Source organism: Mustela erminea, chromosome 7 (assembly GCF_009829155.1).
Source record: "Mustela erminea isolate mMusErm1 chromosome 7, mMusErm1.Pri, whole genome shotgun sequence".
Classification (NCBI taxonomy): Eukaryota; Metazoa; Chordata; class Mammalia; order Carnivora; family Mustelidae; genus Mustela; species Mustela erminea.
The window spans coordinates 10,412,780-10,436,645 of record NC_045620.1 but is presented as its reverse complement, the minus strand read 5'-3'; the positions used below and the strand labels follow the sequence as shown (position 1 = coordinate 10,436,645).

General features: G+C 56.7%; 1 protein-coding gene across 2 annotated transcripts in view; it reads left to right on the top strand.

Annotated features, from left to right (window-relative positions):
* Nucleotides 1–23,866, top strand: part of BCAS4 (breast carcinoma amplified sequence 4) — a 55,971-nt gene that overhangs the window by 17,546 nt on the left and 14,559 nt on the right. For both annotated transcript variants that reach the window (XM_032350357.1, XM_032350355.1), the window contains 2 exons: nucleotides 7,544–7,645; nucleotides 12,363–12,497. In XM_032350357.1, coding sequence (XP_032206248.1) covers nucleotides 7,544–7,645; nucleotides 12,363–12,497 — 237 coding nt within the window. The remainder of the gene's footprint in view (nucleotides 1–7,543; nucleotides 7,646–12,362; nucleotides 12,498–23,866) is intronic.

Genomic DNA, 23,866 nt, shown 5'->3' with positions numbered 1-23,866 from the left:
CTGGCGTGGCAGGAGGGAGCCTGTGTGTGTGTCACTTGGAGGCCAAGGTGTTGGGCAGCGCTGACAAGGCCCACCCCTAACCAGAAGCCTGGAGATACATTTATGCAAAGATTTTAAGACTGAGATCGCACATGACCCATGGACCCAGTCCCACCTGCAGATATGTTGGATGTTTCTGGAAGGAAAAGAAAAAGGAATTTGCTGCTGACATTTATAGAATGTCATGCAAAAAAATGAGGATTTCTGGCTTCTTGTGGAAGAGCAAAGATCTGGCTCCCTTGGGGTGTGCTTGGTCCCACCTGCCCAGCATCAGCAAGGGTGGCTTAGGGTCCTTCCCACTGTGGACAGCATGTGAGCTCTCCAGCTGGTCACCGTCCATGGTTCCTGTGGGGGCTCCCCGACTCCATGGCCACCTGCCAGGTACATCCGTCACGTGCTTGTGCGTTTTATGGCAGAGTATGTTTCTCTGTACTTTGGGCCCTACTGAAAGCAGGAAAATGAAACCAGACCAAGAGGGTCCTGTGTTTCAAGAAAGGGAAGAGAGTGGGTTTCCCATGGGAGGGAAGACCATTTCATGAGTTTATATGTAAACAAGTGTGCATGCGTTAAGAGAACATGTCAGGTACGATGATTTTTTTGGCCCCTGCCACAATGCTCAGTGCTGACGCCATTTCGATTATGGAAATCCTCCTGCCCCAATGGGTGAGGCTCAATTTACCTTGAGTGTCTGTCCACATGGCACAGAGAGAGGGGTCCAGTTCTCAGCCTTGGCTTGGGACCTCCTTCTCTCTTTTGATCCAAGCTAGGAATAAGTGGGGACCTCAGGGGAGCAGGTGATGTCACAACACAGACACTGTCCCCTGGGTCCCTGCGTTGGCCTTTGGAAACACTGATCACATTAGAAATCTGAGAGACGCCAGGCTCCCTGCACAGTCCAGAGAGAAGCAGCTCTGTTTCTGATCAAATCAGACTCTCAGAAGCAAGAGTCTGGCTTCTGTTGGATGCATTAGCTCCACGGTCAGCCTGTCCCTGACCACTCTGTGTGGCTGGAATTCATGACCCTGTGCCTGCCACCTGTTTAGACCTTAGATATAATGCTAGTCACTGCCACTTTGAGCTCTGACTCTTCCTGCTCTGGGGCCTTAGGCATAGCATGTCCCCTCTTGGTACCTTTCTTTTCCCTTCTGTAAAATGGACATAATGGTCCATAATGCATCACACTACCCCAAAACTTAGAGGTGTCAATCAACAACCAATGTATTATGCGGGCCAGGGCAGGGCACAGAGGGGATGGTTCATCCAAGCCACATGCCACCTGCTGGGGCAGGGATTTCCAAGGTGGCTCCTTCTTTTGCTTGTGACGTCTGGGCTAGGAATGCTGGGTGGCTGGGGACGGGCTGGTGTCATTTGTCCCTGTGCAGCCTCTCCTCGGGGCTAGCTCGGGCTCCTGCAGTGGGGCATCCCGCCTCCCGCAGCAAGCGTTCCGACAGATGGGAAGTAGAAGCTGCCAGTTCTCTGGAGGGCTCGGGATGGAAAGTGACACAGTCTCACTTCTGTCCTGTTTTACTGGTCGAAACTGTCAGGTAGCACACCCAGATCCAGGGGGAGAGGTCCCAGACCCCTGTGTCTATGGAAGGAATGGAAAGGATTTGTAGTCCTCTTTAATCTGCAAACCAAGTCCTTCTCCTAAGTGTTACGGGGTGGACTCAATGAGGCGGGGACGTGCCCGTTACATCCTCTAGACTGACCACAACAACAAAGACCGACAGTACCAAGTGTGGGCGAGCACGGAGCCCAGAGACACCTGCTCACACATCGGTGGAAGCACAAAACGCCCGGCCCCTTGGGAAACGGTCCAGCAGATTCTTACCAAGTCACACGTGCGCTGACCCTACTCCATTCCAGCAGCTGCCGTGCGAGGTGATTACCCGAGAGACGAAAATGAGAGTCTGCGAAGACCCGAACACAAGTGTTCCGAGCCGCCTTGTTCATGATGCCCCAAACCGGAAGCAACCTTTTTTTTTTTTAAGACTTTATTTGTTTATTTGACAGACAGAGATCACAAGTAGGCAGAGAGGCAGGCAGAGAGAGAGGAAGGAAAGCAGGCTCCCTACTGAGCAGAGAGCCCGATGCAGGGCTCGATCCCAGGACCCTGAGATCACGACCTGAGCCGAAGGCAGAGGCTTAACCCACTGAGGCACCCAGGCGCCCTCAGAAGCAACCTTAATGCAGAAGAGTGAAGTGGCCCGAACGCCGTGGGTACCTCTCCTGAACGTGAAGCCGTAGAAGGAGTCAGACACGGAACACCTGGTGTCGGAATCTGGTTCATGGTTTGCCCCGGGAGGGCGGTCATGACCGGAAACTCTTTGGTGATGGGACGTCCTACACGTTGGCTGGGGTGGGGCTGACACAGATGTGGACACACGCACTCGTTCACCCCGCCGTCCGCTTGAGGCCGGGGCCCTTCGCCGGCTGTCATTTCCTATGTTCAGTTAAAAATAACTGCTTAGGGGCGCCTGGGTGGCTCAGTGGGTTAAAGCCTCTGCCTTCAGCTCAGGTCATGATCCCAGGGTCCTGGGATCGAGCCCCACATTGGGCTCTCTGCTCAGCAGGGAGCCTGCTTCCTCCTTTCTCTCTGCCTGCCTCTCTGCCTACTTGTGATCTCTGTCTGTCAAATAAATAAATAAAATCTTTTAAAAAATAAATAAATAACTGCTTAGCCAGGTGCCAGGTCTGTAGGAGGTGACCCACGGGTGGTGGCTCCCAAGGTCACCGTCATCATCACCAGAGCAGCAGAAGGCCGTGACACCCAAGAGGATTTGTAGGGCCTTCAGCTCAGTGCCCTCTGGAGCTTGGGCCCCTTGTTCGGGCCCTCCCTCCCTGGCAGGGAGCAGGCTCTTACTTTGCTCACATGGATGGAGAAAATTCCTTGTTGGCCTTGGGCCAGCACTTGCATTTGGCATTGGTGGGAGTGCTTGGGTCAAGTGCACTTGGCTGTCCTTCCTGGAGGCCCTGAATCATCCTGGACAGCGTCTTTGCTCAGCGAGAACCCCCGCGTCTGCTGTCCAGCTCCGGGGAGTTGGGAGACCAGGCTGGAGAAGGGTCTGCTGGGTGCTCAGGCAGGTAAACCTGGCTGGGGGTTCATCCTGGCAGAGTCTCAACCTGCATTGGCTCTTCGCTGACCTCTCTTTGCTCAGATGCATGTGAAGTGGGCATGAGGACAGAAACGTCTTGCTTTCCTTTGACTCCCCTATAAGAAGAGAGCACATGGGGTGGCCACAGACACCGGGGAGACTCTAGGGAGTGGTGGGGATTGTGGTTAACCAAAGGAGACAGCTGTCACCCAGCTCCAGGTGATTGCTGTCACATGGGACATGGACCCAGGATGGCCAGGTCCTCTGCTTTTTCACAAGAAGCTAGAAATCTGAGCTTCTAAGGGAAATATGCCTCATTTTAAGATTGTGGCGCCAAAAGGTGTGGGTGCGCTTTGGTTTTTTCAGACGTGACATGGGCTGTCTCCCCAAGGCCCTGCAGAACATTCGTGTGGACCTCTGATGTCACCGGTAGCCTCAGACCAACCAGGATAGGAACCTGCCATCTCCTGCATGGTAGCTTGTGACCTTGGGCCGGCTCATTTTGTCTTCCTGTCTTTGCTTTGTCCTCAGCCAGGAAAGGTTGAAGATAAAATCGGTTCTGAGTCACAGGACCCGTTCTTAGCATGTGGTGAAAGTTTGTGGCGCGCTGGCGTGGTGCCCCTCCAACCTTATTTTCGCCTTCCAGTTCCCAGCTCACAGGGGAGCCACAAGAAACGTTTGGGGGCCGTTGAGACCCCGAGGATTACTCTCTACTCCCCCCCCCACACACGCAGCCTGCCATCCGGGCGTGTGTAGATGGCTCCCCATTGCCCACGATCCCCGTGAACAGGTGTCTTCAGAGAGAGGCCTTGGCTGGCCCAGACCCTCTCTTCCTTGGCTCCCTTCAGAGCCGGAGGAGGGGACGGACGAGCTCCGTGAATCTTCTCTTGTACCAACCCTTCTCTCCGGTGGGGGCGTCACTAGGACCAGACCCTCCTGATTTGCTTCGTTCTCACCCTACTCGTTTCTCTAGAAATGAGCAGAAAGAAAAGATTTGCGTTTGGTCCACCACGTTCTGACCCAGCACAGCCGTGAGTTATCTGCTCTTTGTTGCCTCACCGAACCTTGGTGATTTCTCCAGAGTTTAGCCTTGCTGGCGGGGCAGGGGGAAATGGGTGTGTCTCTAGAGATTTGGCCTTGGGGGAAGAAAAGGAAGATAGTGAGGGCTTCCCCCCAACCAGCCTAAAAAATGCAGGTGCCCGTGGGAGCCAGGCAGGATCTGGGCCCGAGTGAAGGGGGTTGGGGGTGAGGCATTAGGGAAGCATGGTGACTGTGTCCCAGAGAGCTCGTGCCCTGCCTTTGGGGGAGCAGCCCCTGCTCAGCCCAGCCCTCCGTGCCTGGGAGACGCAGGCCCGGTGTTGCCACAGGGGCAGACTTTTAAGACACCTTGTAAAGCCCTGCTTAATCACGGGAGCATTTTAAAGCCATGTTTATATGTTTTGTTTTGCAATAGTTTTAGATTTATAGGAAGCGTGCAAGGATGGTACAGAGGGTTCCCACGCGCCCGCTGCCCCTGCCGCTCCCCCCCCCCCACCCCGCCCCAGGGCTAACAACTCGCATGGCCATAGCTCCATTGCTGGAACTGAGAAACCGGCAGGGGCGTCTTGATTTTCCTTTTGCAGGCTCCCCACGAACGCCCTCTTTCTTGTCCAGGATCCCACACTGCTTTTAGTCGTCCCCTCCACGCGGTCTCCTCCTCCGTGACTTTTCTGTCTTCTCCAGCCTCTCATGACCTTGGCCATTTTGCGGAGCTCTGCTCAGATATTTCATAGAAGACCCTTAGCTTGGCTTTGTCTGTTATTTTACCAGTGGTTGGATGGGGGCGGCGGGTTTCTGGAGAGAATCCGCTGAGCTAAGGGGCCTTCTTGTGGCATCATGAGGGGCACATGGCCCCCGTGGTCCCCTTCCTGTAGCCTGTGTCCCATCGTTTCTTCCTGACAGACTCGCATGGGTTCCTCTTGTCCTTCGGGTTCTAATCCCATATGGCCTTACATTTTCTATTGTCCTGATTATTCCAGCTTCGGTCATTTGGTCTTTCCGGTTGGCTCCTGTGATCCTTTGACAAGCCCTGTCCTTTATCTTTGCAGACGCTTCCTTACAGAGCACCTGGCTGGCCCCAGTTGCCTGTGGACCACCGACCGACTCTAGAGCTCAGGGGCATGAGTTTGAGCCCCACACTGGGTGTAGATAGAACCTAAGGAAAAAAAAGTTTAAAAACAAACAACAATCACATACATTCTGGCACTAGAAGGTTCTCCAGGGGCTTGTCTTGCCTGCCCCAGCTCTAGAATCAGCCATTTCTCCTAAGAGCCCCTCTTGACTCTTCAAGTCAGAAATTAAGTCAAATTAAAAAATACTCAGACACTTTGCAAGCCACACAAGGTGCATGTGTGGGCTCCACCCAGTCAGAGATGGTCTCGTTTAACCTCCAGAGCATTCTTTCAAGAGAAGTACTTGTATGGTCCCCATCTTATAGACTAGGAAACCGAGGCACAGGGAGGTCAGGGCAGAGACAGGCCAGGTGGCGTGACGCTGGATGCCAGCCTCTCAGGACCTGTCTGTGCCCTTGGGGGACCAGGGCATGGGACAGGGGTGTACCAGGACAGTGACTTGGAGCCAGGTGCCCAGGGAGATGGCAGCTCCGTGACCAGAGGAGGGGAACCAGGAGGGGAGAGTTTGGTTTTGGACACTCGGGGGATGGGGGAGTGTCATCCCACAGGGTGACAGGAGCAGACTCTAGGACCACAAGAAGCTTCATACATTTGGGCAGGAAAAGGAGGGAAAACAGAAAGTTTTCCAATCATTTCTGAAATTAATTTCTGAAATTAAAAAAAAAATGTATTGAGTTATTGCTGCGTTTGTTATTTCCTGCTGGTTAACACACTTTCCCAAAACTCTTGGTCCTCACTACCTGGCAGTGCCTGGGGCTCAGGAGTCCAAGCGGCCGTGCCGGGTGGTCCGTGGGGTCCTGCTCACGCGGGCTCCTGGCAAGGCGTCGGTTTACCCGGGGCAGGACCGCGGGTAGCTGCGGCAGCGGTTCTGTGGCCTCCATTCTGCACGGGCAGGTGGCTGGAGGCTGCCCTCTGTCCCCAGCCACGTAGCCTCTCTGCCATGGCAATTGGCTGGTGACAGGGAGGCCAGGTGAGAAAGAAGATGAGGGATAGAGGGAGCACACATGAGCGAGCGAGCGAGAGAGAGAAGACCAGCAAGCTAGAGGGACAATCTTCTGGAACCTTGTCTCCAGAGTGACCTCTCTTCCTTTTGGCTGAGTCCTCTCTGTTAGAGGTCAATCTCCAGGGCTGATTCCTGGTCCAGGGGAGGGGACCCCACAGGAGGCAGGAGTCACTGGGGACCGTGTCGGGCGCCGCCTGCACGAGCCGCACCAGGCACTCCTGCCAGATTATGGCTCCTCACTGCACGCCAAGAAAGCAAGGACCACCACGACTGCTTCCCCGTCCAGGGAAGCAAAGCAGGGCTCAGAGGGGTGCGGTGACTTGCCAGGGTCGCACAGCTCACGGTGGGTAGACCCGAACTCACACACCAGGCTGAGCCCTGCGTCTGGCTCCTAGTGTCCCCACTGGTGTTCTCCGATGGTCCCCGCCGCACCCCGACTCCAGCGCAGCTTTGGAACTTGCCTGAAAACACATTCCCAGCTGACCCCAGAGGGGAAGGGGCCTGGGAATCCGCACCGGGTGGGTCTCCCTCGGGGGATCCCGATGCTCCCTAGTATCCGAGAGCGAGCATCGCTGCCTCCCTGCTCCAAAGGAGATGCTAACGTGGAGACAGTCTCTCTCTCTCGCTCTCTCAAGCCGAGGGGCTAGGCTTGGTCCTTTGGCTCTTGAAGAAAATCGAGGCCTAGGTGTCCGATTTCGGAGATCAAGGGAAACATGTGGCTTTGTAAAGGTCATAGGCACTTTTGGAGCCCTTCCAAGCAGAAGCAACATGAGATGCCGTGTGTGGGGGACACTCGGTGCGGCGTGGACAGACACGGCGCCCTTGGAGCCACGAGAGCTGCAGTTTCCATTCTCGTTGTTCACAGACGTCAGTAATCGCAATCGACTTAGTACCATTAATTTCAGTGCAGTGACAACTCTCAGCTTGGGTTTCGAGGAGAGACTCGGCTTCTCTCCGTTGGCTCCGGCTGAGTGGTTCAGAAAACGGGGCCCTTCCGTCGGGCACTAGTATTGTCAGGTGTTTGTGGGGGAACCAATTGGTGGTTCAGTAAGTAACAGCTGGGTAGGTCTGTTAGAGGCAGTGGGCTTGGCCCCCACCTGGGATTCTGGGCTATTCCTGGGCCCATCCCTGTACAGGATGCCGCCAGGTCTCGGCAGACCTCGGCGGACCGAGAGGCAGGCAGGAGCCTGGGGTACCCAGGCAGGGGGCCTGATGAGCTGTCTTGTTCCTTGCAGATCAGGAGCGACACTTCACAGATCTTGGAGGAAAACATCCCGCTCCTTCAGGCCAAAGTGACAGAAATGCGTGGCATCTATGCCAAAGTGAACCAGCTAGAGGTGGGTTCGGGACCGTGAGCTTTCTTTGTGAGATCCGTGGGCTCATTCTGGGTCTTTTGTCCTGTCTTCCGAAATGCTGATCTGGCCTCGAGAGTGCCGGGCATGAGACCCAGTGCAGGGGCTTGGTGGCAAAAGAGGGTCTGCATTTACCTGGAATTTTTAAAAATACAACAAACACAAATTTATATAAAGTACCCCACTTAAAAATCAGGGTACTTTTTAAAATAAAAATCTGACTTTTAAGCTGCTTTTGTGAAGTCAAAACTTGGATAGCACTTAGCCCACATTTTTAAAATACTTTAAATACTTTAATCTCGAGGTTTATTTCTTGAGGTATAAATACATAAAGTCTACACATCATAAGTGTATGGCTCAGTGAATTTTTACACACATAAACTCCCCTATGAGGATGATCCACATTGAGAAGCAGAATGTTTCCAAGCCGTGGGCTGTGTTTTTGTGGAGCCAATGGCAGCCGCCCCTCAGGTGGGGCCCGTGTCCCGCAGCTGACTGCAGTCCCCACCATGCCCTGTTGCCTCACTGCTGACTTACCTCATCCGCATCCTTTTTGTGGAAGCCCCAGGCTACGCCTCAGGGTATCTCCTTTTTCTCCTTGCTGCATTACAAAGTCGGCACCCTCCCTGTCCCATCTCCCAGAGGAGGAGCATCAACTCCAAGAGGGAAGCCACTTTCCTGGTGTCCCCCCACCACTGATGCCTCGAAGCTGAGACTTTCGCTGGCATCTGCTGGAGCCCAAGCTCTCCATCGTCCTGGGCCGCTCCGCCTGGGGTCCTGGATCCTTACACAGGGAAGAACCCGGGAGGCTGGGAGGAGGTTGCCATTTGCTCGTGGTCACCCGGACAGAGGGGATGGGCGCCCCCCCCACCCCCCGAACCATGGAGGAAAGGAACGTGGCAGTCCACCCTGGGGTTAGCAGAGAGTTAAACTTCTTGTCAGCAGAGGATGAGGCAGGAATATAATTAAAACTTTGCCCTTGGAATAGCTGATTCATTTGAATTTTATTCCACACGTTTGACAGAGGAAAGAAAATGTGAAGATTTGAAGCCCTCCCTGGTTCTCTCCTCCTCAGGCTGGCCCGGCTCTTCCCGTGGCAGTCAGTCCACTAATACTGAGGACCTACTGTGTGCCACTGAGGGGCTCTCCCAGTGAGACAGACAGGTGCTGTCTGTGGCCCTGCTCCAGCAGGAGAGACCCGACCTCAAAGCACTGCTGTAACAGTAACAGATAACCACAAACCTAAGGACTTAACACAACACGTATTTGTAGCTTACCATCCTCCCGAGGCTGGAAACCCAAAATGGGTCTTACAGGCTAACACTGGGCTGTCAGCAGGGCTGGTTCCTCTTGGAGGCTCCCCAGAGCCTTCTCCCCAGAGCCTCCATGTCCTGGCCCCGTCCACCGTCCAGAGGCAGCCTGCTTTCCTCGGCCCACAGCCTCTGCCTCTCCCTCCGCCCCACGCCTAGCTCCTTCCAGACTCTCTTTTACTCCGCCGCTCCTGCTTCCCTCTGACAAGGACCCTGTGACCACATGGGGCCCACCCAGACAAGCCAGCATCGCCTCTGCATTTCAGGATCTTTCATCCCTCCGCAAAGTGCCTCTTGCCCTGTAAGGTGATCTAGTCATAGGTTCAGGGGATGAGGACGTGGACCTCTCTGGGGGGACATTCCGGTGCTCAGTGAGGACCACCGCTGTTCTGCTGGTTATTGGCACCGGCCGAGAGCAGAGGGTCTGGGTCGGCTGCTCGCTGCTCTGCCCAGCTGGCCACGGACCCTCGGCTGTCTGGGGTGCAGGGGAGGGGCAGTCAGGGCCTTCCAGGGAGCTCAGGACCACCCTCAGATCAGTGCCACCTACCAGGAGGGGCTTGGGGACCGCAGGGTGACCCCTCAGGCAGGCACTAGGGCCTTTCTCAGGTTTAGTATTAAAAACGAGTCCATACAGGGCACCTGCTGCGAATCAGGAACCCCAAGTGCTTTCCCGGGGAGAAGGCACTCTATCGGCCAGCAGCCCGGGGAGCCAAGCCCTGTTATCGGTCCCATTTGGGAGAGGAAGCAGGGGAGGCACAGAGAGGGGAGGTGGTTTGCCCAGGGTCACACAGCTGGGAGGTGGTAGAGTTGGGGGGCGCAGACATCTCCCGACTGCTCCCCGGCGCCCAGTGTTGGCTCTCCCGGCTGGCCAGTGCCCTGGTCTGAAGCCGGGGCCTTTTGTCAGAAGTCTTTACGCCCATCAGCACTTACCAGTATGTTCAGAAACAAGGGGGAGTTTCCTGTCCTCCCTTTTTCCCTCCTTCCTGAGAATGAAAGTTGCACATTTTCATCCTAGAAAAGATGAGGTAGGTGTCCCCCCGACTCCCAAGGTGCAGCCCCCAGACCGACGTCACGAAGAGGTCGCCCTCCTGCTGCCCCTGCCCCGCCTGTGCCGGAGCCTCCCTGAGTCGGGCCTCTCCCTGGCCGGCGGGTCCTTCAGCCTCAGGAACATGCACCCCCGGTGTCCCCTCACGCTCCCCACCAGATTGACGTCACCACGGGGAGGATTGGGGGACGGATACCACGGGACTCTGTGCTGGGTTTCACAAGCTGATGCCTCTTGGCTGGGGGGCAGCTCCCTGGCCCCGGGACCCCTTGTCTCCCATCCCCCCCCCCCCGAGATCTCATGAGGCTCATTGGACCTTCCAGCTCTGGCCCCACCAGCAGCCTGGGGTGGCAGCCGTGCCACACCTTCTTTTCAGTCAGGACGCCCTCATTTGCACGTGCTCCGCTCCACGTCCCCACCATCCAGCGGAGCCCCTGCAGGCCGACCGGCCTCCCGGGTTGGCCTTGTGAACAGCATGGACTCCACACCTGACTTTTCGGGACCCACATACTAGAGGCAGACGGGTTATGAATCAGCAGACACGGAAGAGCTCAAGAGGGCTAAGAAGACAGGGACATTGGGGGTCTCCCGAGTACCAGGGGGCTGTGGTAGATGAGGCAGTGAGGGCAGGCCTCTCTGTGGGGGGGACGGTCAGGCCAGGGCCTGAGAGAGGGGCTGTGTTCGCCCCACCAAGGACAGGGAGCAGGGCCCAGCCTGGAGAGAGCAGGTGGAAGGGCCCTGTGGCGAGTGGGGCCTGCGTTTTTGGGGAAGCCATGGGGGACCTGTGTGCCTCGTGTGTGGGAGGAGGAGAGGGCAGGGCTGGGCATGGTGGCCCCGGTAGGCCTTGGGGGCCATGAGCTTCCTTCTCCTGAAGGGAAGCTCCCTCCTAGGGCCCAGCCCTGAGATGTCCTTCTTCCTGGTGAAACTCTCTTCCAGTCCACTGTGGTTCAAGGGAGGCCCACAGAGGTGAGGCTCTTCTGACGCAGCTCTAGCTACCTTTGGTGGCCTTAGCCATGTATGCACGCGACACACAAACACATTCACACACATGAATACGTGCACACGCAAACACAGGCACACACACGAACACACTTAGATGCACACACATGAACATGCACACACGTGAACACAGACACACACGTGTGCTCAGTGTAGAGAGAGGCATGCAGAGAGACCCAAAAAAAGGAGGCAGATGAGTGGGTTGAATTTTTCTGGGCCTACACAGTGTTATTTTTTTTTAATTGTGAACTTATTATTAGCATGGATTAAAACGGGAGACTTTTCATGAAATCAACAATTTTTTTTCAAAACGAACCCGGACATTTGGTTTTTTTTCCTTTTTCTTTTTTTTTTAAAGATTTTATTTATTTATTTAACAGACAGAGATCACAAGTAGGCAGAGCAGCAGGCAAAGAGAGGAAGGGAAGCAGGCTCCCTGCTGAGCAGAGAGCCCGATGCGGGGCTCGATCCCAGGACCCTGAGATCATGACCTGAGCCGAAGGCAGAGGCTTAACCCACTGAGCCACCCAGGCACCCCGACCCCGGACATTCCTTGAGCTCAGTGTTGCTGATCACCTAACTGCTTAGCAAGGTTGTTACTGTTCGTAGTCAGGACGGCGATATCAGCACCGTCTCAGGGATAAGGAAATTGAGGCTTGTAGAAATTAAGTTGCCAGAAGGCGCACAATTAGTAAGTGGCGGAACCTGGATTCTGATCCGTCAGGTCTGACCCCAGACTTCTCTCCCTCCCTCTCCATCTTTCTCTCTCTTTTTTGCAACTGGGAATTTTGTGTCAGAGGCCCTGCGAGGAGGGGCCCCCGGGGGCCTGGACCCAGCCTTCTGGGCCGCCCTGGCCTCCCCTCCGCCCTCCGCCACCTGCTCGTCTCCTGCCTGCCCCGCGCGGCCTCTGACGGTGACTCTGAAAGCCATCCACTATGAAAGGGAGCATTTTGGCAATTTCTAAAAAACTCGTTTCTAATACAGAAGGCTTTGCGGTCTGGTGGCTGTGCCCCGAGTCCCCTCTCGGCCGCTTGTTGGCCAGGCGACCCGACCTCTCTGAGCCTCAGTGTCCCTCTGCTGTGAAACAGAGGCTGAAACTAGGGTCCCCATGGGGAGAAGGTAAGAGGGACACAGCAGAGGTGGCCGGGCCTCCCGCGGAGCCGTGACTGCTACAGTCAGGGTGTCTGAGGATGTCCCCCGCCGAGCGGGCCCTGGCTGACCTCCTCAGGAGCCCACAGGCCACCGCGAGGGAGGTCCTGGCCTCTCCACGGGCTGGGACCGCGTGGCTAGGACCGTGCCCCAGTCCGTGGCAGCGGGGGCATCCCGGGCTCTCCCTTCTCTCTGCCAGGCCTTCGTCAAGATGGTTGGGCACCACGTCTCCTTCCTGGAGGCCCACGTGCTTCGGGCCGAGCGGGACCACGGGGCCTTCTCGCAGGCTCTGCGGAGATGGCTGGGCTCCGCCGGGCTTCCCTCCTTCAGGAGCGTGAGTATCTCCCCACCGCCTGCCTCCTCCCCGGCCCCAGAGTGGGGAGAGGGGCTCAGGAAGTGAGAGTTCAAAGGGCACATCTCACTTCCACAGACAGGAAACGGGCGTCTGGAAGGCTGGCTGAGGGAGCACTGACCCAGGGTCCGTGGGGGGTGGTGGGGGGGCAGCTGGAGTGTCTCTGTCCCTCCCTTGAGTAGCTCTTCTTGCCCTGAAGTTTGAGCTTCAGTGCTGTGACCACTCGCTTATTCATCCAACCATTGAGCGCCTGCTGTATGCTGAGCACTGTGGTCCTTCAGGGATTACCGCAGTGAGCAGGGACAACCCCTGCCCTCCTGTCCTGTCTTTATACCCCTAAGGACAGGCTCAGGGTGACATTCGGAGCTCAGGGTGGGTCCTTCTCCTGAAAGGCACAAGTTAGCCTCCAGCAGACCAGAGGGGCCGAGGTGGTAGAGGGCTGTGGACGCGGAGGGCTGGGGGATGGAGGGCCAGCCTGCTCGTGGCCCTTCCTACCTTGCAAAGGTCTCTTCCCTCCACATCTCTGCTTCCCTGGGATCCTCCCTACAACCCCAAAGAAATTATCGTTGTGTCCCTTTTACCCATGGGAAAACTGAGGCCAGACTGATTCTGCAGTGGAGATCTTCAGTGTTTAAGACACATCTGTCTTTGCCACTTGTTATCTGCTGGCCTCCCAGTCCAGGGGACACTGGGCAGTGTCTGGAGATATTTTGGTTTTGAGCTGGATGTGGGGTGGAGGGGCTGCTGGCATCTACTGGGTAAAAACCAGGGGCGGTGGGACGCCTCAGTGGCTGAGTCTGTTAAGCGTCTGCCTTCGGCTCAGGTCATGATCCCAGTGTCTCGGGACTGAGCCCCGCATCAGGCTCCCTGCATACATGCTCTCATTCTCTCTCAAATAAGTAAGTAAATCCCCAGGGGTGCCGTTAAACACTCTGCACCGTCCAGGAAGCCCCCCCCCCCCCCCCACGTCAGAGGATTCTCTAGCTGCGCACCTGAGTAGTGCCTAGTCTGAGAAACCCCGCCCAAAGCCGCCTCTGGTCATTGTCACCATGGTTCCTGTCAGGTCTCTTCCAAGCGCTCCGTCGGCTGGTTTCTGGGGCGCCTCTCCTCAGACCAGTCTCTGGAGAAAGGAACTTTATCATCACCCCCTGCTTTTCAGATGAGGAGTCTGAGGTTCTGGGAGGGGAAGGGACTTGTGGGAGGCCACACAGCCCGGTGTGGCAAGGCAGGATTGGACCCTGGTTGACCTGTCTCTGGGGCCTTGCCCTTCACAGCTCAGGCAGCTGCCCTGTCCTGCCCCTCAGCAGGGTCTCTCACTGTTCCTGGGCTCTGCCTGGGGGGACCCCCCTAGCAGGGTCTCTCACTGTTCCTGGGCTCTGCCGGGGGGACCCCCCTCCCCTCCTCCGGCCCTCTGCCTGCCCGCACATCTCCACTTTGTTGACCGTGTTCCAGGCACTGCTCTAGGCATTTCGTGGGTGTGGATTCGTTTACCTTTCCCAGCCGTCACGTGCACTGGCCGTGACCGTGATTCCGACGGGATAGGAGGTGCAGTGGAAGTTCGGAAGGTTTCAGCGGCTACGCTCTCACAGCCCACCAACAGCGTTTAGCTGGTGTACTCCGTTCTCTTTGGCCAGGCAATGTTATTTCAATGGTGTGAATTGGGATACCTGACTGGGCTTCCCTTTCTAGTCCCTGCCGGGACCCCATTGCTCCATTTGTCTTACACCTGCCTGAGGCATGTGCTGCTCACTTGCCCGTCTCCAGGTAAGTCACTCGCCCAAGGCCAGTAACAGCCAGACAGTGGCCTCGCAGAACTCAGGGTCTTGAAACTCCTATTAATCCTTTAGAGCCCAAGTTAACACCACCTCCTCTGAGAAGCCCTCTGGGATTGCCCCATCTCCAGGCAAAGGCTACCTTCTGTCATCCAACAATGATGAAGTCTGGAGCTGCTTCTCTGTCCCCCTCTCCCTTGAGCTGTGGTGACTGCTGGTAGACAGGAACCCACCAGTCACGCAGTGCTCTGTCCTCCGATGTTCAGAAGCACATCGGGGGAAAATCAGAGGACTGCCCATGGCCTCCAGCAAGTCTTCTAACAGTGGGTTCTATTGGGCCCTTGGTCTTTGCACTTTCCAGTCTTTTGTTGTGATATGCTGTTGTCCCCATGTGGTTGGCAGTAGTGTTTCCCTTTAGAAGTGGAGACTAAGGCTCAGAGACAGAGAGTCATATATCTGAACTCAGTGCTGGGGTTGGAACTCAGGCCCGCAGGCCTCTGAAACGGGGGTTCCCCTGCCCACTCCAGCAGGATCCCACGTGGGTGTGGCTGGGCATGCTGGGACCTGTGCCCTCTCATGTCTACCAGCCGGCAGAGAGGGGGGCCCCCAGGCTTACCTGCGGTGACTTGTTCCAGGAAGTGCATTCCAGCCAGGGGTGGTGAGTCATTCAGCAACCCAGTGTGTTCAGCTTGGCCCCAGGAGGGCTTTATCTGGGGCAGGTGGTGCCCATTGGTGTGTGCACGTGAGTGTGTGCAGACCCAAGGAGGTCCAGGGCTGCACCTGCATCGAGGGTGTGAGCCAGAGGAGCCCTTCTAGCACAGTGGTCGTCACAGCTCGTGTTGAGGCCCTGACTCTGCAGGCACCAGATGTTCCCCTCGGGAGGTAGGTCTGTCACTGTCCCAATTTTATGGAGGAGGAAACTGAGGCAGAAAGACTCACATAGCTTGTCCACCCAGAAAGTTGGGAAGCCAGGATTCAGATCCGTGAGTGCAGCCTGGGCTCCGGGCAGGTCACCTGCTCTGCTCGGCCCTGCACCCTCGCTGTGCCCAGTTCTGGACCTGGGACCGCCGTCTGGGAGATGGGGGCTCTCACAGAGTACGGGGTGGGTTCCCCCGAAGCTGGGATTCCACACGGGGCTCAAGCCGCTTCCTCTCAGTGAGTCCACACAGGCCTTCCTCCCCTGCACAGTGGGAAGCTGCCCCTCACAGCCCCAGATTCCATCTCCTGCCCTCACTCGCCCTCTTTAGACTCCCTCCAAGGGTCCCCACGGGTCCCCGAGGGCCCTGTGGAGGGAGTGAAGGACAAGACAGGGGCTCTCAGTCTCCCTTGGCCCTGGGGGAGAGCTGGCAAGGGGTCCCGTCCCTCTAAGATGAGCCATAGCCAAAATCCCACCAACCGTCACTGCCCCCTGTGACCCTTCTGGAGTCGGGAGGGGTGGGGACACTCTCATGGGGCCCAGGAGGGAGGGCTCTCAGCCTTCTCCTCTAGAGCCGGGCAGGGGCCTATTCCTGCCAGTCCATGAGCTGGAGCAGAAGCTCCTGGGAAGGCGGTGGGTGGGGGGCGCAGAGAGAAACCAGGTCCTTGTTTTTATGAACTTGGCCAGCCCGCCCCCGCTCCTTCCCACCTTCCTCCTCTCCCTCCTCACTTTGCAGACGTAGCTGGGGGCCCAGGGAGGGTGCAGGGTAGCTGGGCCGGCGTCTCCCTGCACCCCAGGAACAGGGCGGGGAAGTGGTCCCTCCACCCCCCGAGCCCAGCGCCGGGGACCCAGAACAGGGTGCCGGCTGCGGCCTGGGCTGGCCTGAGGACAGCACCTCATCGCCGGCTCGCCTGAAACCCAGGCCTTTTACCTCTGACCCGAGCTGCCCGAGAAGCGGGCCATCTGTCCTCAGGCTGAGATGAGGGCAGGCTGGCACCCCAGGCCACCCCCGGCCACCCCCGGCCCAAGAACGTGCGTGGTTCATGGTAGGATTTCCCGGCCGACGCACGTGTGTGTGCTTATGGGACGATGGTCTAGCTTCATGCTGTGCTGCGTTTCCCGTTACACTTTTACACTGATTCTTATAACGCCCCAAGATTTTTACCTTCTAGCCTTTGGCTAAGCATGGCACTTCTCTCCTGCGGTAGCCAGACCGCATCTCCGGCGAATTGCAGCTGCGTGTCCGTGGGCAGGTCCCTCGGCCTCCGGGAGCCTCAGACCGCTCAGCTGCTGGCTCACTGACTAGAGCACGACCAGGGACGTTCAGCCTGCCAGGGACCTGGCTCGGTGTTTGATGCGAGGGGTTGAGGGCCTCCACCCAGGCAGTGGGAACAGAAAGGAAGAGAAAGACTCCAGCACTCTCCGAAGGGCGGTTCTGAGTCTGAGCATCAGTAGACCCGAAAAGCCAGCTCTGCCTGGACATGAACGGAGTGACCCAGGACAGAGTGTCCAATTGTTCAGCGGGACGTGGGTATCATGGCGATGGAGACACAGAGCCAGGCCTGTGGCGGCACGCGCTGTCCTCGGCTGGTCAGTGCCCCAGAAGTGGGGGTGGGGTTGCTGCTTTTATCCCCATTGCGCGGGTGCGTGAGTTAAGGCACAGAGAGGTTCAGTAACTTACCCAAGATTACACAGCGGGGCATCTGGATATGAACGCACTTTCTTTTTTTTTTTTTTTTTTTTTTTTTTAAGATTTTATTTATTTGTCAGAGAGAGAGAGGGAGAGAGCGAGCACAGGCAGATGGAATGGCAGGCAGAGGCAGAGGGAGAAGCAGGCTCCCTGCTGAGCAAGGAGCCCGATGCGGGACTCGATCCCAGGACGCTGGGATCATGACCTGAGCCGAAGGCAGCTGCTCAACCAACTGAGCCACCCAGGCGTCCCTGAACGCACTTTCTTAACTCTGTCCTGCCTTGCCTTGGCCATCTCTTCCCTCAGAGAGCCTGTGTCTTGTGGGAAAGAATACAGGCAGTGACCAAATCCTAAGAAAATTCAGTATATAGTCATTTCGAAAGGGGGCCCTGGCTTGCTCTGAGGGAGCCAAGGACAGCCTCCGAGGAAGGGCCACGGTCGCTGGGACCGAATGATGAGGAAGTCTGGGTGAAGTTGGGAGGGGAGGGCCCGTGGGGCAGGACCACGGCAGGAAGTGCTGTGTGGCTTGGCCGAGAGGGAACAAAAGGGACAGTTAGGGGACATGAGGTCACAGCCAGGTTAGGCAGTGTCTCAGGCCACATGGAGATGTTTTATACTATTCTGAGGGCAATGGGGAGCCATGGACAGGTTCATAGCAGGCGAGGGACATGGTAAGACTGTTTCACTGGAGGGCCACCAGGCTCCTTTCCCCTTAGCTCGGGCTGGCGTCCGGGCTGGCTGTGTTGTGTTGAGTCCTGAGCAGTGTCCTGTGAGAACCGAGTGGGGCGAGTGGGACCATCTGAGCTCCCGGGCTCAGTTGGTAGGAGCGAGAGTCCTCAGCCTAGAAAGGTCGCAGGCCGTGCCCTGAGCTCGCCAGAGTCCCCACCTCCCTGGGCATCAGGGCCCCTGTCCAGTCGAAAGTGAGAACAGAGGCTCCAGGTGGGGGACCCAGGTCTCCTGGACGAGTGTCTGGTTCCAGGGACCCCACCTGAGCAGACGCTGTCAACCCAGGTCAACGCAGAGGGCCCCTCGCTCCTGGAGATCTTCCTAGATGTGTGCAGGACTGGAAGTGTGAGACGGAGCTGGAGCCACGGGGCCTCGGAAGGGCCTTGGAAGGGCCTGGGAGACAATGTCAGGTGTCCCCGGGGCCCAGGCCCTGCACGGCCCCGTGGCCATCCCCGGCGTCCTGTGGACCACACCAGGCCTCCTTCTCTGCGCCGGTGCCTGGAGGCCCGGAGGGAGCAGCCCCGCTAATTTGTTTGTTTTGTTTTCCATTGAGCCAAAACATCTTGTTCAGGAGGTGTCATTTTGATTCATTTTCTGGTGGATCAGAGTGTGATGCTTTCCAAGGAAATTTCTTTGGCTAATAGCAAAACCACTGGGGGCCAAGTCGCGACACCCACACAGAACCAGGCTGCCCAGGGGCTGCCCAGGGGCTGCCCAGACTGCAGCCCAGCCTGGCCCCTTCCTCAGCCGCCAGATGCCCAGGGGCAGCCCGGCTGTGTGTGGGAGCATGTCCACCGCCCTGACGCAGCAAGGAGTAGTGAGTGGGACCCGCAGGGGACTGCAGAGCCCACACCCCACCTAAAGGGGGACGGATTGTCTGGCTGCTCAACTACATTCTCCCTGGGATGACCCAATTTTCCTGTTTCGGAGAGAAAGCTAGACCTCGAAAGTCTTCTAAGAACCTTCTTCTTCTTCTTCTTCTTTTTTTTTTTTTTTTAAGATTTTATTTATTCATTTGACAGAGAGAGAGAGATCACGAGTAGGCAGAGACAGAGGGGGGAAGCAGGCTCCCCGCTGAGCAGAGAACCGGATGCAGATGTGGGGCTCGATCCCAGAACCCTGAGATCATGACCTGAGCCGAAGGCAGAGGCTTAACCCACTGAGCCACCCAGGCACCCTAAACCTTCTGATGTCTAAAGTCAGCAGCAAATGTTTCTAAATGGTAAGCACAGTGGGGAAAACCTATGGCGCCTTGTGTCTAGCATCCTCCCCTGCTCTGGATGTCAGGCTGATGGCTTGTAACTCCTTAGAGGCTTTTGGAGACAGGGAGAGCGAAGAGGCATCTTCTCGCCTCCTCTGTGCCGGCGCCGGCAGGCGACCCCCAGCCTGCAGTTTCCGTGAGCATCTACTATAGCCCCAACTATGAGAGCTCTAGCGAGCACATACACGAAGGGCCTTCTGCGCCCTGAGTCCGCTTCCCACAACCAGCCCAGAGCGAGCTGTTGTTATTCCCTGTTCGTGGGGAAGGAACCTGAGGTTCAGAGGGGTCTATATACTCCCCCACGGTCACCGAGCGTCAGTGGCAAAGCCAGGATTTGATCCAACTTTGACTCTGTTCCGTGCGTCTTCCCCTTTCTCTTTCTAAGGCCCCAGACCCCTGCCTCAGTAGCCATGGTGGTGCACGCAAGATCCTTAGATCCAATCGGCCCTACCGAAGTATGCTCTTTGCCCAGCTTGGGGGATGTGTGTGTGTGTGTGTGTGTGTGTGTGTGTGTGTGTGTGTGTGTAATTGGAATGAGTTGCCAGCATTTAAAAACCACATTTCACAGAAGCATCTGTACTTGTCTTCTGTTGACAAAGCAGAGGTCTGGGCTCCTGAGCAGTATCCCTGCTGAGCCACCATCGAGCCCAAGCCACCACTGCTGGGTACCTGCCCCAGGGCCTTTGAGTTTCCTACCCCAGTGGAGCACATAGTAGGTGTTCAGTAACTATTAATCAGCAGATGCTCTTCAGGCTTCCGTGGCCCTTGATGGCCTCCCTGCTGATTTCCTGGGAGGCGGTCCCAGGCTGTGCTGAGCTGGGATGAGTGTCTGAGCCTGTCCTTCTCCCCTGCAGCTTGGGGCCGCCTCTTGGGTTTTCCTGGAGGTAATGGAGGCTGTGGGCGGAGCAGCCCTGCCCAGGCTGGCCTGTAGGAGTCAGCAGTGCCAGGCTCGGTGTCTCCTCCCCTCCAGCTCGCTTGCTCTGTGCACCCCCAGCTCCCTCCCCACCCAGTCCAGCAGAGGGAGGGAGGGAGGCTCTGGCTGGCCAGGGCGCCTCCCCCTCCCTCTGCCCAATCCCCCTGGAGGGGTGACTCCCGGAAGGAGGCAGGCTTGGCTGGGGCTTTATCTGGCGGTGGAGGCTGAGCCAGGCACCAACACAAAGAAGGCAGAGGAGGCTCCAAGGCTCCTTCTCCCGGGCCCTGAACTGGCCTCTTCTTCTCCTTCTGTCCCGTCATCCCTCGCGGTGGAAATGCAACACGAGCAGATGGCAAATATTAACGCAACAATGGAGGGCTGCGTGGCGCTCGGTCCCCAGCCCCCCTACTCACCAGCCCCCCCGCCCTCCCCACCACACCGGCCCTCCGTCAGCTACATACTCACAGGTTCATGGATCTGCTTGACTCCGGATGTTTGGTGGCATGTGTGCTGGGGAGGGACAGAGGGCTCCCGGCAGGCTGGTTTGAGAACCAGATTTTTTTTTTTAAAGCATTACATTCTTGTTGAGATTTTTGAGGGCGCCTGAGAAGAAAGTTCCTTTCAATGAGAAGGGGTTTCTATCTCATGGGGGGCCCTTCATTGAAGCCCATGTGGGAGCTTTCCAACTTCTCCCTGGGGGGGTGCGCACAGCGCACCCTCTCCAGCACCGCCACCACCAGCCTCGGTGCCCACCCCCAGCATCTCTGTGACCGCAGCATCCCTGGGGCTGGTAGACACCCTGCCCTTTGCACATGCTGTTCCCCTGCCTCGAATACCCTCCCTGGTAATGCTGATTCATTGCTCAAGGCCAAGTTGAACGTTACCACACCTGGGAAGCTGCCCTTGCCCCGGCCACCCCAGGCAGCGTTCCTCTGGGCTCCCCGTTTCCTGTCCATCCCCTGGTGTCCTAGCGGGGTGTCCTCTGTGTCTTCCCCTGTCGTTCCCCCAGACTGAGAGTTTCTCAAGGGGAGGGACTGACTTGTCTTTGACTTAGTGGTAAGCAGCCGGAAGGGCCAGTGGGAGCCAGTACCCTACCTGCCATGGCTGGGTTCCCCCCATGCCCACCTGTCACTCAGGTACTCTTACCGTGTCCGCTGTACGGATGAGGAGACAGACTTGGGAGTTAGAACGCTGGACTTCGTTCCTTTGACTCTAGAGCCCTATGTTCTTCGTGCTTCAGGGGTTGAAATTCAGACACTGGGGTCTGGTGGCCCTAAGTGCAGCACTGGGTGCCAGGCAGGTGCCGTCAATGCCAGCCCAGAGCTACTGCTCAGAGTGGCCTGACCTTGGCCTTCTTTTAAAAAGGAAAGGTTGGGAATGCAGATTTTTATGTGCAGTCAGTTGATTCGGAAAACAAATCTGAGGCTCCGAGAAATCTCTGGGAACCTATTGGCCCCCGGGCCTCCTACAGAGCCTGCCCAGGTGTGGGGTCAATGCCTGTTGGCTGAGGGAGTGGGAGTGTCCCCCTCATCCTTCCTAGATCCCCCCCTCCCTGTTTCTGGTTATAAGGCACTGCCCCCGCCCCTCCCCAAGTGTAGACCAAACACCTGTGGTACTGAGAGGCGGGTGGTGGAAAGCACGGGTTCAGACCAGGGTTCCACAACCTTGAAACTACTGTCATTTGGGGCCAGATCGTTCTCTGCTGCGGGGCCGTCCTGTGCGTTGTATGATTTCAGCAGCGTCCCTGGTCTCTGCCCACCAGATGCCCCCATTTATGACCATCATAGAAGTCCAGAAATTGCAAAAGTCCCTGAAGGCAAAATTGCCCTGGGTTAGGAACCTTCTGCTGGCCCAGATGAAGGACAGTTCTCAGAGCCAGACGGTGGTATGTGGGGCTCATCATCATCGCCTCTTTGCTTTCTTGTGTTTCCTGTAAATACAGAAAATTTCCAAGATAATTTTTTAAAATATTATCATTTAATACTATTTATTTATTAAATCACATATTTATTTATTTATATAATGTAAATATATTTATTATATAAAATTATATCTAATATAAATTTATTAACATATATTTAATAAATATAATAAATATTAATATTATTATGTAATGTTATTTATTATTTTTAAAAATAAAATTTAAGAAATATTATTTATTTATTTATTGGAGACAGAGCGAGAGAGAGCACAGATGAACCAGGCGGAAGGGCAGAGGCAGAGGGAGAAGCAGACTCCCCGCTAGCAGGGAGCCCGGTTCCCGGGACCCTAGGATCATGACCTGAGCCGAAGGCACTTAACTGACTGAGCCACCCCAGCACCCCCCAAAATAGGAGTTTAAAAATGTGAAAGCATGGGTTCTAGCGCCCAACAAGTTGCTCATCAGCTCCGTAGCCTTGGAACAGGTTCTTACCTTTCCCTTCTATGAAATAGGGGAGCAGTGCTCAAACCTGGAATCGGGGTGAGGGTTTCAGTGTGCAGGATTCCCTCTTCACTCAGTAAGCTTTTGTCGGGCCCTTGCTCTGGCGGGAGCCCTGTTTGGGTCATAACTCGTAACTCACTAGGGGAGGAGCCAGGGAGGACCCCCGCAGGGCAGGTGCTGTGCTGGGTGCTTCCTACTGAACTCCAGCCTCAGTTCCTGCTTGCTGTAGAGAGGTGGGCGGCCATCCCTGGCCCATTTTATAGAGCAGCAACTGAGGCAGGGAGAGGTAGAGCTGCTCACCCAGAATCAGGCAGAGGAAGAGGCAAGAGAAGCAGCCAGATGCCCCCGGCCATCCTGCCCCAGAGCACCCGCGGGCTTGCACACCACCTCTGGGAATGGGGATCCACGTGTATGGCCCTCAGCTGCCCTGTGAGTCTGTGCTGCTGGGGCCCATTTTGTAGAAACTTCCTTTTGAACGACTGGTGGTTCCACAGCCCCCTCTTCCCCGGGGCCGGACACCCTCACTCATGCCAGGACCGCAGCTCACCTGGCCGAGGTGGCAACTCAGAGGGGGACAGGCACCAGGAGCATGTGGGGTCCCCCTCTGAGTCCCCACCACTTTGAACACACCGGTGGCCATACTGGCCACACGTGGAGAGGTCAGCCCCTGTCAGGCTCCGTGTCCCTCTGGATCCCCGTGTCAGGAGCGTTCATCTGCCTGTCTCTGCCTCTTTCCATGAGTCTCTGGGCTTCTCTCTGTCTCCTTGTGTCACACGCACCACACAAAACTCCACCAAGCCCCCTACCCTCCCTCCCTCTCACCTCATCCTCCCCTCAGGGGTCTCACAAGGACCCCTCCCTCCTCAGATGGAAAGAGGGGTGGAGTGGAGGGACCCCAGGGCTGAGTCTGGTTCTGCGTCCACTGACTGGGCTGCACCGCGGACACCACCGCCCCCTCAGAGCCCCGGCATCCTTGGGGACATAGGTGTACCAGGAGAGGGGGGTCCCACGGTGACGCATGCTACAGGGAGCCCTAGTGAGTACAGCTGTGACTTGAGTGCCCATGGGCGATGGAATGACCAGACTGGGTCCCCACCTAGGCTCAAGTTCTCCCCAGAAAGTGAAGCTTCCCGGGCAGGTGCTCTTAGCAGATAGAGCTCAAGAGGGCTGCCTGCCCCCGACCCGTGCATGTGACAGAGAAAGAGCGAGCGGTCAGCAGAGTGGCTGCCAAGGAGAGGGTGGACTGGCTTGGCGCTGGGTTGCTCGGCGCCCCCAGGCAAGGTCGGGCTGGCAGAGGGCGGGCAGCCGCCACAGGCCATCCTGGTTCCGAGGGAACGCGACGCATAGGGAACGCGACGCATAGGCCAGCCCTCGGTGAGCGCAGAAACGTGTGTGATGCCTGCAGCTGGGGTTGGGGCTTCTGGAGGAAGTGTGATCCCTTTGATGCCCAAGGAGCCTGGGAAGCTCTTGAACTTGCCTGTGTTCATGGTCAGCTTTCTTCTGGGAAAATAAACCACGTCTCATTAAGCAGTAAATTTGTCCAGGTGCCTGTTTCGGCTGATACCATCACACCTGGTCTTGCTGCCAGACCTAAAGTCAAGGCCAAAGTTCCCGTTACTTGGAGAGTCCTAATAATTAACCTAGAACCTCA